The following is a 15686-nucleotide window of genomic DNA, read 5'->3' as shown; positions in this document are numbered from 1 at the left end:
ATCACCAACATGGACAGCATCACCGAGATGGAAAGCATCACCGACATACACAACATCACCAACATACACAGGATCACCAACCTACACAGGACCATCAACATTGACAGTATCGACAACAATGACGGTTTTACCATCACCGACTTCATTATCGTCATCAACAACTGAAGGTTGCTTATTTTCCAAAAGTTAGGCCTTTTCTGATTTCACTTGGCATCTTTTCAGCTTTCATGCAACCCTTTTCTGTAGCGAGGGCTTTGTCTTAAAAGTGTGTGAAAGACAGTATCCAGTAGTCTAATTCGTGTTTCTGAAAAACGCTATTGTGGCTAGTTTCATAACTGAACATAAACGGGCATACAAGAGAAACTCTTTAGTATCTTGAGTGGAGGGGTATTTCTTGAGGTAATGTTACAATGATTCCAGGACAGAATTCTGAGGAACTCTGTGCTGTTTAGTAGTATATGCCAATCAAAAGAAAAACATTTCGTTAGAAACTTGGAAAAGCAATCTGAATGTGTCTTCCATTGGGTACTTTAGCTTGCCCAGGCACAATGATGACATAGCAGAACGATTCTGATTAACAGTAAGCTAAGTTTAAAAAGTAACAAACTCTGGTTATTGTTACAACGGCTTTTAGGTGAGACACAGGACCTTGTTGCAGTCATTTCTGGCGGACTCAAGGAAAACATCACATTGGATGGCTCACTCTCATATGACCCTGAGGCTGCACGTGGTAACCAATCGGGAATGAACCTTAGTTGGCATTATGGTGAGATCACAGGGAACTACTCCTCTGTGCAGGGAAGAAAGAGAGGTTTCTTTATAGCGGTAAAGGAGTCAGCTTTCAATATAATGGAAGAGCATCTGGCGTGCCAATTTGCTTGGATACAGAGGCTATGTCTCTCAGAGATATTTACATAGTTAAACTGGTTGTGGCCAAAGACTATCGCAATGCTAGCGCTTATCAATGACAATGTTTTTTTTTACACTGTTCGCCGAGTGCTTTCCTTTGAGCGGTTGCTATCTACCTGTATGTTCTTACGAGCTGAGAGTTCGTAGTTAGCCCTCTTTCTTTGGCTCTCAGCCTTCTTTTGTGAAAGTTAGTCAAGGCATTAGCTAAGACTTGTTGACCTTGTTGTTTTCTTTTACTTCGAACAATATGTTCCCCAATCCTTTATTATACTAATTAGTTGTTATTAACCTTCACCTTAATTGCCTCATATTCATATTGAAAACGTGCATGGTATTGTCTTCAAGGAAGAGAGGAGGCTTTTCAAACTAATTAGATAAATGTTTATATATTTTTTATTTTTCACCCTTTCGTCATCAGAAGAATCATTAACACTATCATCACCAACATGGACAGTATCACAAACCTACACAGCATCACCAACATGGACAGCATCACCGAGATGGAAAGCATCACCAACATACGCAACATCTCCAACATACACAGGATCACCAACCTACACAGTAACACCCACATTGACAGTATTGACAACAATGACAGTTTTACCATCACCGACTTCATTATCGTCATCACCAACTGAAGGTTCCTTATTTTCCAAAAGTTAGGCTTTTTCTGATTTCACTTGGCATCTTTTCAGCTCTCATGCCACTCTTTTCTGTAGCGACGGCTTTGTCTTAAAAGTGTGGGGAAGACAGTATCCAGTAGTCTAATTCGTGTTTCTGAAAAACGCTCTAGTGGCTAGTTTCATAGCTGAACATAAACGGGTATAGAAGAGAAACTCTTTACTATGTTGATTGGGATGGTATCTCTTGAGGTAATGCTAGAATGATTCCACGACAGAAATCTTAGGAACTCTGTGCTGTTTACTATTAGCTGCCAATCGAAAGAGAAACGTTTCATTCGAAATTTGGAAAAGCATTCTGAATGTGTCTTCCAATGGCTACTTAAGCTTGCTTAGGCACACTGATGACATAGCAGAAGCATTCTGATTAACAGTAAGCTAAGTTTAAAAAGTAACAATCTTTTGCTTTTTGTTACAACGGCTTTTAGGTAAGACGCAGGACCTTGTTCCAGTCACTTCTGGCGGACTCATGGAAAACATCTTATTGGATGGCTCACTCTCATATGACCCTGAGGCTGCACGTGGTGACCAATCGGGAATGAACTTTACTTGGCATTATGGTGAGATCACAGGGAACTATTCCTCTGTGCAGGGAAGAAAAAGAGGTTTCTTTATAGCGGTAAACGAGTCAGCTTTCAATACAATGGAAGAGCATCTTTCGTGCCAATTTACTTGGATACAGAGGCTATGTCTCTCAGTGATATTTATAAAGTTAAACTAGTTGTGGCCAAAGACTATCGCAATGCTAGCGCTTATCAATCACAGTTTTCTTTTTTTACACTGTTGGCCGAGTGCCTTCCTTTAAGCGGTTGCTATCTACCTGTATGTTCTTACGAGCTGAGAGTTCATAGTTCGCCCTCTTGCTTTGGCTCTCAGACTACTTTTGTTAAAGTTAGTCAAGGCATTACCTGAGCCTTGTTGACCTTTTTTTTTCTCTTTTACTTCGAAGAATATATTCGCCATTCCTTTATAATACTAATTACTTGTTATTGACCTTCACTTTAATTGCCTCATATTCATATTGAAAACGTGCATGGTATTGTCTTCAAAGAAGAGAGGAGGCTTTTTAAACTAATAAGATAAATTTTCATATTTCTTTTTTGTTTTCTTCCTTTCGTCATCAGAAGAATCATTAACAGTATCATCACCAACATGGACAGCATCACAAACCTACACAGCATCACCAACATGGACAGCATCACTGAGATGGAAAGCATCACCAACATACACAACATCACCAACATACACAGGATCACCAACCTACACGGGACCACCCACATTGACAGTAGCGACAACAATGACAGTTTTACCATCACCGACTTCATTATCGTCATCAACAACTGAAGGTTGCTTATTTTCCAAAAGTTAGGCTTTTTCTGATTTCACTTGGCATCTTTTCAGCTTTCATGCCACCCTTTTCAGTTGCGAGGGTTTTGTCTTAAAAGTGTGGGAAAGACAGTATCCAGTAGTCTAATTCGTGTTTCTGAAAAACTCTAATGTGGCTAGTTTGATAACTGAACATAAACGGGTATACAAGAGAAACTCTTTTGTATCTTGATTGGGGGGGTATTTCTTGAGATAATGTTGCAATGATTCCAGGACAAAAATCTTAGGAACTCTGTGCTGTTTACTATTATATGCCAATCTAAAGAATAACGTTTCTTTAGAAATTTGGAAAAGCAATCTGAAAGTGTCTTCCAATGGCTACTTTAGCCTGCCCAGGCACACTGATGACATAGCAAAACCATTCTGATTAACAGTAAGCTACGTTTAAAAAGTAATAAACTGTTGCTTTTTGTTACAACGGCTTTTAGGTAAGACGCAGGACCTTGTTGCAGTCATTTCTAGAGGACTCAAGGAAAACAGCACATTGGATGGCTCACACTCATATGACCCTGAGTTTGCACGTGGTGACCAATCGGGAATGAATTTTACTTGGCATTATGGTGAGATCACAGTGAACTACTCCTCTGTGCAGGGAAGAAAGAGAGGTTTCTTTATAGCCGTAAACGAGTCAGCTTTCAATATAATGGAAGAGCATCTGGCGTGCAAATTTATTTGGATACAGAGGCTATGTCTCTCAGTGATATTAACATAGTTAAACTGGTTGTGGCCAAAGACTATCGCAATGCTAGCGCTTATCAATCACATTTTTTTTTACACTGTTCGCCGAGTGTTTTCCTTTGAGCGGTTGCTATTTACCTGTATGTTCTTACGAGCTGAGAGTTCGTAGTTAGCCCTCTTTCTTTGGCTCTCAGCCTTCTTTTGTGAAAGTTAGTCAAGGCATTAGCCAAGACTTGTTGACCCTGTTATTTTCTTTTACTTCGAACAATACTTTCGCCATTCTTTTATAATACTAATTAGTTGTTATTAACCTTCACTTTTATTGCCTCATATTTATATTGAAAACGTGCATGGTATTGTCTTCAAAGAAGAGAGGAGGCTTTTCAAACTAATTAGATATGTGTTTATATTTCTTTTTTGCTTTCATCCTTTTGTCATCAGAAGAATCATTCACAGTAGCATCACCAACATGGACAGCATCACAAACCTACACAGCATCACCAACATGGACAGCATCACCGAGATGGAATGCATCACCAACATACACAACATCACCAACATACACAGGATCACCAACCTACACGGGACCACCAACACTTACAGTATCGACAACAATGACAGCTTTACCATCACCGACTTCATTATCGTCATCAACAATTGAAGGTTGCTTATTTTCCAAAAGTTAGGCCTTTTCTGATTTCACTTGGCATCTTTTCAGCTTTCATGCCACCCTTTTCTGTAGCGAGGGCTTTGTCTTAAAAGTGTGTGAAAGACAGTATCCAGTAGTCTAATTCGTGTTTCTGAGAAACACTATTGTGGCTAGTTTCATAACTGAACATAAACGGGTATACAAGAGAAACTCCTTAGTATCTTGAGTGGGGGGGTATTTCTTGAGGTAATGCTACAATGATTTTATGACAGAAATCTTAGGAACTCTGTGCTGTTTACTATTATATGCCAATCGAAAGAAAAACGTTTCGTTAGAATTTTGGAAAAACAATCTGAAGGTGTCTTCCAATGGCTACTTTAGCTTGTCCAGGCACACTGATGACAAAGCAGAACCATTCTGATTAACAGTAAGCTAAGTTTAAAAAGTAACAAACTTTTGCTTTTTGTTACAACGGCTTTTAGGTAAGATGCAGGACCTTGTTGCAGTCATTTCTGGCGGAGCTGAGGTGATTCGAGGACTCAAAGAAAACATCACATTGGATGGCTCACTCTCATATGACCCTGAGGCTGCACATGGTGACCAATCGGGAATAAACTTTACTTGGCATTATGGTGAGATCACAGGGAACTACTCCTCTATGCAGGGAAGAAAGAGAGGTTTCTTTATAGCAGTAAACGAGTCAGCTTTTCAATATAATGGAAGAGCATCTGGCGTGCGAATTTACTTAGATACAGAGGCTATGTCTCTCGGTGTTATCTACATAGTTAGACTGGTTGTGGCCAAAGCCTATCGCAAAGCTAGCGCTTATCAAGTCATCCATTTGTCGAAAGGAGATCCCCCTAAAATATATCAAAGGTAAGAAAGTTGGCATGTTGTTGATGCTATCGTTGTGGCTGTTGCTTGTTCTTTTTGTAGCGACTGATATCCCTATTTATTTTCTTATTTTCTTATTGTTGCTACTGCTTCAGTTGAAGTTGTTGTTGTTGATTTTGCCATTGCTGTTGTTGTTGCTGTTGTTTGTTTCCGATGCCTTGTCTTGAATGCCTCAAATATCCCTGTATTTTGTGTTTCGTTCTCTGTTGCAGTAACTATGGCCACCATAGTTCTCAACAGGCAAAACCCTCGTTACGCTGCATTGATCTACATTCTCGTTATGTAATCACCATTCTTTCCCTCATTTTAGATGTTTCATTAATTGTCTGCCTAAAATCAGCCCCTCAGTACGACTTAGTGTCCGATCAGAATGCCAGGGATTACAGTGCTTCAAAATTTCTTCATATGAGTGGATACTCTACCAGCAATATGAGGGAAATGCGTCCACTGCTTGGCAAAGAAAACATAATTTAGAACTCATTACCAGTACACCACTAAATGCAAGCAACATTGTTATAAATGGAGGTTCTCTTGCTGCTGGAAATAAGTATCGCTTGGCATTATTTATCACAACTACCGACGGTTTATGGGCAATGTCAGCCTACGACATTTCCATTGCGCTACCGCCCACAAGGGGGAAATGCTCGATCACTCCGTCAAGCGGCATCTCCTTGGAATCACAGTTTAATCTGAGCTGTATCAACTGGACAAGTGACAGCACCCCCCTGTCCTACCAGTTTCAATATAGACTAGAGAACGGTATGTACACTGTGTTATATCATGGCGTCAACAACTCCATAGTTGCTCTTGGGATACCGCCTGGGAACAATGCAGAAAACTATACCATAAGCCTCAACGTTGTTGTGACTGATAACTTCGGAATTTCTGCCTCTCCTGTTAATCTAACAGTACAGGTAAGTTTAGTTGGTAGGTACTGTAATATTGATGTACATCGGAAGTTTTGTTGACATAACTTTGTCCTTTTTTGACAGCTACCCATCGGAGATTGAAAGGCAAATTTTTCTAAACATGCAACTCACTAAATAGTGACTGATGCTCTTTGCATAGGTTAAGCCCTCCGAGAGTCTAAGACCAGAAGAAATTTCAAGCCTTTTGATGGCAAATGACAGTTTATTTCATGAAGTCATCAGTAAAGGAGACTTGGGAAATGCGGCACAATTAGCAAACTCTGTCCTTCAAATTGTCAGACTAGAAACTAAGATGAATTTTCAGGATAAAATCAAGGTAAATGCATTTACAAATGCTTTCATACTTCTTGGACGCACTATTCGTGTAGTTGCATAATGATATCTCTACGTATCCACTTATTTACGCATTCGTGTGTTCATGTATCGTGGTACTAATGAATTTTATCATTCAACTGCACTGAGTAGAATACAAATAATGCATAGTATTTATGTGAACTAGTTTATTCGTGTATTCGTGGACTCATGTAGTCGTGTGGTAGTGTACTCGTGCATTCCAGTATTCGTGTAGTTGTTTATATTTTTGTACCCGTGCTGTCGTATAGTCGCATGTTAGAAGGCTCCTGCATTAATATATTCGTTTGAACTTCATTACATTTCAAGGTTATAGACTTTATAATAAAAAATATTGCGTCAGTGAGAGTAAACAACACTGCAGACCTGCTTCAAAGCTCCTCCGTGATTGGTTCTGCTCTTCACGTTTTGGAAAAGGTCTCTCCTGAGTCATTGGTAGGTAAAATTAGATCGAACGTTTATCAGAAAGAATGAGACACATGTAGAGGAATATGAAATTGCGATAATTTACAAAATGATGTAAACTTTTGACTGCTTTTTCATATACCAGAGTTCTTCAGTTCTTCATGGTTGTTTTGGTTTAATTAATCAAGCAAAGGCAAAAATGTTTGAAAGAAGAAGTTTAAGTACGTTTTAAAATTCCTTAACCTGAACAAACTTGGTTTAGAGGCGACGATTCCTCTCTAACTCCTGACTCTTAGAAATAGAAATGTATTGTGCTGAGCAGCAAATCTTACGAAAGAATAATTCCATGTTTGTGCATGATGTACTTTCAGGAACTGTCGTTATCGGCTGTCGACTCGCAAACGAAATTCTTATGGTCAACCGTCCAGTTGAAGGACGTTGCTGATTTGTCGTTAGTCACTCGATCGGCAGAAAACTTAGTTTGGTGTCTTCAAAGGGTGTTAAAGATATCCGCAGAGATGGCGTCAATAGATTCCACCTTAAGCTTCCAAGAGCAGGTATTTTGTTGGCTGTTGTAGTCTAACAGCGAAATCTAGTTACATATGAAACTTCAAGCTGCACTTGAGTCGGCTTCCCTCGTTTTTAATCGACACATTGCGTGTCAGGTTGGTGCTGCTGTCAAATTAATGTGCTAAAGTTGTCAAAAAATTTTTGATTCTCCTTGCTAAGATCTTTTCGTCAGTTTAGCTTTGCTTCTTTTCGTTATTTTTACTTGTTTGTTTGTGATGTTTTGTTTCATTTTACAGGGTGAAAAATCTGTTAATACTGCCCTTAAAGTGCTTAGAAAAGTTGCAGACGCATTGTTAGCCCTGAGAGTCCCAGATGAAAACATGATATCGACCTCTACCGGTCACTTGAACATGACATTAGGGCGACATAGCCTGAGTAAACTTGCAGGGCTGCAGATAAAGGGTGGAAGTGGCGGTTTCATTTTACCACCATGGCCTGTCACAGGAAGAAACACAACAAGTTTTGTCGACACCCAGGTAAGGGATTACATCAAATTAAGAAACGAGCGCGTGTCAAAATCGATTCAGTCGTGAGTCACTTCGGAAAGTCTGATAACCCAAGAGCAAACGCATTCGAAGGTACAGTCTTTGTTAGCCATCCTGAACTCTTTTTCCCGTTTGGCTTCCGTAATTATGGTCAGTTAGCGATAATTATCATGTCTCTTAATCCTTAATTCCTTAAAGTCAACAAAAAGTTTTGATTTATTCTTATTGCAGATGCTATCAATGTCATTCAACCCCTACACCTGGGACAGCACCAGGGAGCGAGTCGACTCTGAAGTTCTATTTCTGGACCTAAAGGACAATAAAAGCGAGCTATTGGAAGTATCAAATCTACCAGACGACATTGTCATCGTTATTCCATCAAAACCTCGGACACTACCGAAGGAGCTATGGTACTTCACGACTGATGACGATTTACGTTTCCACGAAATAACTGTCAATTACGAAAACACTTTAATGCAGCTAGAAGTCAAACCCCAAGAGCCAACTGTACATCTGTTTGTTTACTTGCGATTCGGTCAACGGCCAACGACTCAAAACTACGATCTCAATGCCACAATCTCTCAAAATGGACAGTGCGTTTGGACTGCAAGTGCGCATGACAAAAAGGAGAGACAACCGGAATGCTCGTCGAACCCACTTACCCCGATAGCAACATTGGCCAAGCATCCTGGGAAATACTTTGTAGGCGTAAAAAACTATAATGCCACCACGACCACCCCATACAGGAGAAAGAAAAGATCGTGTTTTATCGCTGGACGGCAAAAGCGGTCTTGCGTCGAAGTCAAAGATCCCCCACCTACCCTACCCATGAGTAAAACTGCATCTGTGACACCAGCTTATGATTCCAAAACCGATCAGAACTACACTCTGAAGGTGGCCTTCGGTAGCTGTGTATACTGGTCAGCGAAAGTTGAGATGTGGGTAACAAAAGGCTGTCGGGTGAGTTGCTGTAAAGTGTTAGCATTATCGAATAATTTTTATAATGTGGAATTAGTTCAGACGCTTTTCAGAGAATTCGTGGGTTTCACGTAATTGTGGAAAAATGAGTGCTTCATTGTGATCATCTTCGCCTATTTGGCAACTAAAAATCGAAAAGACAAAACCTTAGCGAGCCCGTGTGTAGTCTTCCTTCGTTAAAAGTATAATTATTCTCATAGCTAATCACGACCTTTGAATACCTTTGAATGGACAAGGCACATCATTAGCACTGAAAACCGAAACAGTGATTTTCTCTCTGGATAATTCCAGATTTTAGGAGCATCGAACAGATTTATTAACTGCAGCTGCGATCACCTGACATCCTTCGGGGGAAGTCTTTTGGTTAAACCGAATCCTATTGACCTCGACAAGGTTCAAGTGCAGATTCAAAAGTTGCCAGAATCTGGAAATATCACAGTTATTTTGTCAATGGCGTTGTTTTTCTTATGTTACGTGATTGTGCTTGTTATCGTCAGGAAAACAGACATAGAAGACTCTAAAAATGTAAGTTCTGAACATATTTTGTATTATGCAGCACGTAATACGCTTTGAAAACTTGCAGATTCATATTTTTTTCAAAGTATCCTGGAAAAAAGTGATCACCGAACTGGAAGAAATCACTTAGAATCATTTAAGGTTTCCAAGTTTTTTAATATCATCAATACATATATATATTTTTTTTCTTTAAGTAAGGGAAAAAGCCAAAAAAAAGATAAATCACCGATTCATTAAGGGTATTATCATTTTTCTTAAGAACGTTTTACCAGTCTATTTGCCATCCTCTCCAGAGAGTACATATGAATACAAGATAGTAATAACTACAGGAGTCTGGATATACTCAGGCACAACAGCTCAAGTTGCTATGGAGATTTACGGTTCTGACGGAAGGAGTGGCATTCTTCAGCTAAGCCAGGAAGAGACTGGTTCAATTGACGCGTTCTTCTCTCGCGGCAACTCGGCCGTGTTTGTACTGTATGTTAACAAATCACTTGGTGTGATTCAAGAAGTGAAGATTGGTCATAACAACATTGGTGACAGTCCTTCGTGGTTTTTGGAGGAAATTTTCATTCGGGACGTACAATCCAATCAGTCTTGGAAATTTATGGTCAGTCAGTGGTTTGCTCTTGAGCGCGGAGACGGGCGTATCGAGCGAATGTTTCAAGCAACGGTATCTCAAATGGACTTTGCAAGTGAGGTTGCAAGACGCTGGCGAAGAGGGCTTACAGAGCTACATATTTGGGTTTCAGTCGCTGCCAAACCAAAGAGAAGCCACTTTTCAAGAGTACAGCGGGTTTCTTGCTGCCTTTCAGTGCTTTTGACATCCATGTTTGCAAACGCGATGTTTTATGAGCTACATGGCAGATATGAACAACCTTTTCAAGTTGGACCGTTGGAATTCTCGTGGAGACAAGTAGTTACTGGTATTGAAAGCGCGCTCATTGTGGCACCAATAAACATACTAATAGTGCTTTTATTTAAAGAAGCATCCAAAAAGTCCTCGAGTAACAACAGTCCTTGCTATAAAGCTAATCTAATCAAAAGTATCGCCTGGTTCTTTTTTTTCGGTTCTTGTGCTATTTCTGCTACGTTTACAATCTTCTATAGCCTGATTTGGGAAAAGAGTGTCAGTGAGCAGTGGCTGTCCTCAATGCTTATCTCCTTTGCTCAAGATGTCACAATCACAGAACCAGTGAAAGTGTTCTTTACAGCTGTAGTTTTGGCGGCCATTATCAAGATAAAGGCGAAGAGATCAACGGTACCTGCATGTGAAGACTCTAATCAAGTTGAAAGTGGTCGCTCAAAACAAAGGCTGTGGACGTTGAAATTATCGGAAGTAGAAAAGATGAGGAAACGCCAGGCCAAGAAACAGAACCTGTCACGTTACTTCACAGAGTTGGGTATCTACTTGGTTTTCGTTTTCTTGTTAATGGTAGTGTGCTATGGAAACAGAAATGACCATCGTTACCTAATGACCAGATCAATTCGAGATGGACTGCCCAATTTTAACAATGTGAGTAACATTTATTGTGTTTGGAGAAATTGTTAAAAGACTGATATTACCCAACGATTGATTCTGGATTGCCAAACCCTATTTGAAATCTATTTTCACGACATAAACGTATCCTCCAAAGCGTAAACACCTCTTTTCTTTATAGGGAATTATTGCTACTTTTCAAGTCCGTGGGTTGTGTATAGAACAACTGTTATGATCACATTTCGAATTTTGACTAGAATCTGTATCAATTCTTCTCAGACTTTACATCATAATGGCTTGGCTCCCTTACCTGTTTCTAAATGTTCCTGATCCACCAGCGAGTCATGCCTCCATCCCAGTCCGTGAAATCCGACCAACACATCTCCCGTTCTTGACTTTCTTTTTATTTAGTCTGTCTTTAAGCATCATATCCACAATAAGCGATACCAAAGGTGATGAAGTCACAAATTGTAAGTAATGTATTAATTTTCATTGAACTCAGATGGCAGATGACAGGAAGTACTGGAGCTGGCTGCGGGAAGTTTTCATTCCTGGAGTGTTTTCCGGTAGATGGTACAATGGTCAGGAAGAGAAAAAAACAATGTACATTGGTAATAAACGCTCTCTTCTCGTCGGGATGGCTCGATTAAGGCAACTGAGAGTGAAATCGAGTAAGTCCTTTCTTTTATTTACTTTTAGGTCTAACTCACCCTAAAGGAGACGCCCAGAAAAATATAATTTTTTTTTCTGTCAAAGTGTTAGGCATACGTTGTCAAGATTTTGATATTCTACTTTATTTTGTATTGGTCTATACACCTTTTAAAGAGAAAAAACGGGCACAAGTGAATATCTGGTTTTTAACTCGTGAATTGTGCGCATGCGCAAGAGCGAGTTCTAGATACGATGTGGGGAATGGCATTCGCTCGCTCGCTCGCTCGCTCGATTGGTCGATTCCTGTAAACTTTTTTTAGATTTTAGGCTTTTGAGTGCATTTGATAGTTTTTGGCGAGCAGTAAACAGACGAAATGGCGACCTTTGTTGCTAAGAATAGTGGTGGGGTGAGAAAGAAGCCAATGATAATCTTAAAAGAGTTTTTTTTTTCGTTTTAGTTTCAACAAGCAGCGCCAGCGACTGGCAGGCATGCAAGGATTCACACTGAAATAACAGAACAACCTTCGTTTTTCATAAAATTCATAAAAAAACAATCCGAAGATTCATTGAAAATATCACTTACTGCGAAGCGCTCGGAGTTTACGGTTTCAAAAGCTTTTTCTGTTATGGCGTGAGATTGAGGACAAAAATGATCATTACGTTTCGTTGCGTGTGTTTTTCCTGTGTGAAGCAGTAGAAGATGCCGGCGTCTGACGAAATAACAAGTTAACACGAAAATCAAATAACACCTAAACAAACAATTTCAGCTACCGATTTTCAGTGAATTTTTAAAGAACAATTTTCTTTTAAGTTTCAAGACAATTTGAAGATTCAACATACATACAACGTACTAAAATGCGAAAGTTACACACCACAAAATTGATAAATAGGCCTGAAATGAAATTCTATCTTGTTATTGATTATACGTTGCCTAGCACGTGACTCAAATCTACCCAGGCGGAGATCCAAAATGACGGTGGCAGGCTCGGCTTAGTTCTATCACTCAAAACTCGTTCCCGTTTGTCTCATTTGATAAAGAGGGAATCGTTAATATTTTCATTAAGACAGTATTGCCTTGATTTTCTAATATTTACAACGAAAGACAGTAAATTTCACTTTTCACCCACATTTACTTCCAACCTTTTCTTTTGAACCAGAAACAAAAATTAATAGACGTTTAAAACATATGACATCATCCACCTTGTCTAATGCAATAGGATGATCATTTCAATTGTAATGCTTTCTTATCCCAACGTTACTTTGTTTCTTTGCTACATTAGCGAACACTGAACTACTGCTCGTACTCCAGATATGACAAGCAACCACAAAATTCCCTAAACCAGATAACATTAAACATAATGTAAAAAATCATGTGTCAATTCACGAGTTTGCTCACGGTGCACTTTGATTAACTAAATTTTCCTACACGATAAAGAATATGGGAGATGTGCTATACCTGTAGATTGAATTAGTTCCAAAACAAACTTTCTAATAAATGTCCCTTTTTTATTAAACTTACAGCACCATGCAACGTGTTAAAATACATGAAGACAACTTTCCAGGAATGTTACGAAGGATATTCGGAAACAAACGAAGACAAGACCACTTTCTATGAACCGGGCTGGAGGTTTGTCGACAACTCTACAAGAGACGAAGATTTATTTCGACTTTGCCCGAAGCCATGGCGATATCAAAATGCGGAAGAAAGTGATAGCGGGTCAGAGTGGGGACAGTTCTCATTTTATCGTGGAGGAGGATTTGTAGCAGACCTCGGGTACAAGAACCATACGGGGTTCAAAGCCGTAACCACTTTGCAAAACAACGGTTGGCTTGACAGGCAAACCCGGGTGGTTCTCGCACAGTTTTCCGTGTTTAACCCGTCGGTGAATATTTTAGGTGTTGCCACATACTTTTACGAAGTTGAGGCATCAGGACTCAAAGAAGCTTTGGTACAAACTGACATTCTTTCTCTTGATCCTACAAACACAGCTTCATATCAGTTCTATTTGATTTGCATTTTACTATACGCTGTATCCGTTCTGCTGTTTTTGGGAAGAGAATGCTTCAAGCTTTACAATCACCGTTCCCGGTATTTCCAGTCCCTGTGGAATTGGGTGGAGATGTCCCAGGTTGTTTTCTCCGTGTTGGCCGTGGTTTTGTACATAAAACGACAAATCATAGTCTCTTCAACATGGGCAAGGTTAAAAGAAAACAGTTATGCAAATATAAGTTTCAAAAAAGCTATCATTTGGCAGGAAGCAGAAAATGTTGTACTTGGAATCCTGATGTTTATCGTCACTGCAAAACTCTTGCGAGTCATTCGCTTCAATAAACATGTTGCTGTATTCTCCAAAGCATTGACGATATCTGCACAATCTCTTTCATCCTTTAGCATTGTCCTATTGATTCTCTTCGTGGCATTTCTTCACGTCGGTGTATTGATGTTTGGCACTGGATCTGAGCGCTACTCCTCAGTGCTAAAAGCAGCTTATTTCCAACTCGAACTGACTCTTGGAAGAGTGAAAGCCAGACCAATCATTGAATTAGCAGAGGTAAACAGCACATACGCTAAGATATTCGTCTTTGCTATTCTCTTCACCCTAACAATTATCTGCATGAACTTTTTTATCGGCGTAATAAATGATGCACTTCTGGATGCAAAGGTTACCGCGAACGAAAGTGAGTTGCACGAGCTCGTTGATGAGGTTCGTTGCAAAGGCTCAAAAGAACGGAACACATTTTTCGATTCTGTCAGCAGTAGACTGAGACAATTGAAAGTCTCCCAAGCATCAAACACGGGAGAGAAAAAAGCAGTAGATAGAAGCATTACCCTTGATTCCAAGAAGAGTTCAAAAATCAACTTTGACCAAATCAGTGAGGCCATCAAAGCTTTGAGGGGAAAAACAGGCCAAGAACCAGGAGAAAAACAGCCGAAATACTCAAGAGGAAAATCATTTTTCGATGGAATTAGCAAATTCTTGAAAACACTGGGAAGAATGAGCCATGACGAACACTGCAAAGGTAAAAAAAGGAAGAAAGTTAGATTTCAAGAGGATGTCGCTAACTCTCATCTTCGGAAATTAGAGAAAAGAGGGTATGAATTGTTTCAGCGGCTTGATAGGGTTATGGCGGGATTCTCAAAAGAGGACGATGAATATCATTATCTAATGGAAACAATGCGAGCCTGTGACTTCTAAAGAGAGAGGAAATAGATAAATGGTGAAAGGAATAGATCATATACTCGAGAATTAGACTGAAAGATCGGAACTGTAGTGTACATTACCCCGTGATCACTGGCAAATGGCTGAAATGCTTCGCACGTATACGTATTAAATGAGTTTTTTTCTTTATAATTGAATTTCACGCTTAAAATAAAGAAAAACTTGATAAAGGATGGTAACATAGAGGTGGCAACAAAAATGTAGAGGCGATCAAGTAGGAAGAATTTTTTGCCACTTTCCTTCAGAGTGTATTATGTTTGTATGTAGGTCCATCTAAATTAGATAATTAAAACGTAGCTTCACGACCTGAAGATTAGTTTCTCGAAGCGGTGCTTAGGAAAAGGCCTCGTTAGAATTTCAGCAATCATCTCATCAGTGGCAAGATAATTACAAAAAATTGCTCCATTTAGTGCTTGTGGAGTACCAGCAAACGAAAACTACCCCTCGTCGGTGCTACCCCAAGGTAAAGAAGAACCAGACGAAACTTTTTGTCGCCTTTCCTCTACATTTGAGTGTATTCGACACCATCTTCTTTCACAAATTACTTTTGACATGTATATTCAACCGTCTATGCTATCGCTCAACGTAAAGCGTACTTTTCGATCTCTACAAACAACGGTCTAAAAGCGAAGGTCAACAGAGAATTGACCCATGGGTAAAAAAACTAAAAACTGAGCTTTCCAAAACACTGACAGCACATGTTAGCCCTTTTTTTAAGTCTTCCTCCCCCTCCCCCCCCCCCCAAAAAAAAAACAAAAAAACAGAAAAAAAAAAAAAGGAAAAGAAAAGAAAAGAGAAGGAAAAAAACATACCTAAACGGGGATACTGTGCACGGAAATAGTTAATCTCTTTTGAAACACACAAGTGGAACAATTTTGGCTGGAAATTTCCCGCGCAAAATGGT

General features: G+C 39.6%; 1 protein-coding gene across 1 annotated transcript; it reads left to right on the top strand.

Moving 5' to 3' along the window:
* The first annotated feature begins 10583 nt into the window (after positions 1-10583).
* On the top strand, positions 10584-15044 carry LOC131793545 (polycystin-2-like protein 2). Its single transcript, XM_066167485.1, has 3 exons — positions 10584-10946; positions 11413-11581; positions 13083-15044. Exons 1-3 carry the CDS (start codon positions 10584-10586, stop codon positions 14756-14758), a joined length of 2208 nt encoding a protein of 735 aa, XP_066023582.1. The 3' UTR covers positions 14759-15044.
* Positions 15045-15686: the final 642 nt, after the last annotated feature.

Source organism: Pocillopora verrucosa, chromosome 5, assembly GCF_036669915.1.
Source record: "Pocillopora verrucosa isolate sample1 chromosome 5, ASM3666991v2, whole genome shotgun sequence".
NCBI classification, from domain to species: Eukaryota; Metazoa; Cnidaria; class Anthozoa; order Scleractinia; family Pocilloporidae; genus Pocillopora; species Pocillopora verrucosa.
Note: the sequence above shows the minus strand (reverse complement) of the source record. Positions and strands in the feature narration are given on the sequence as shown.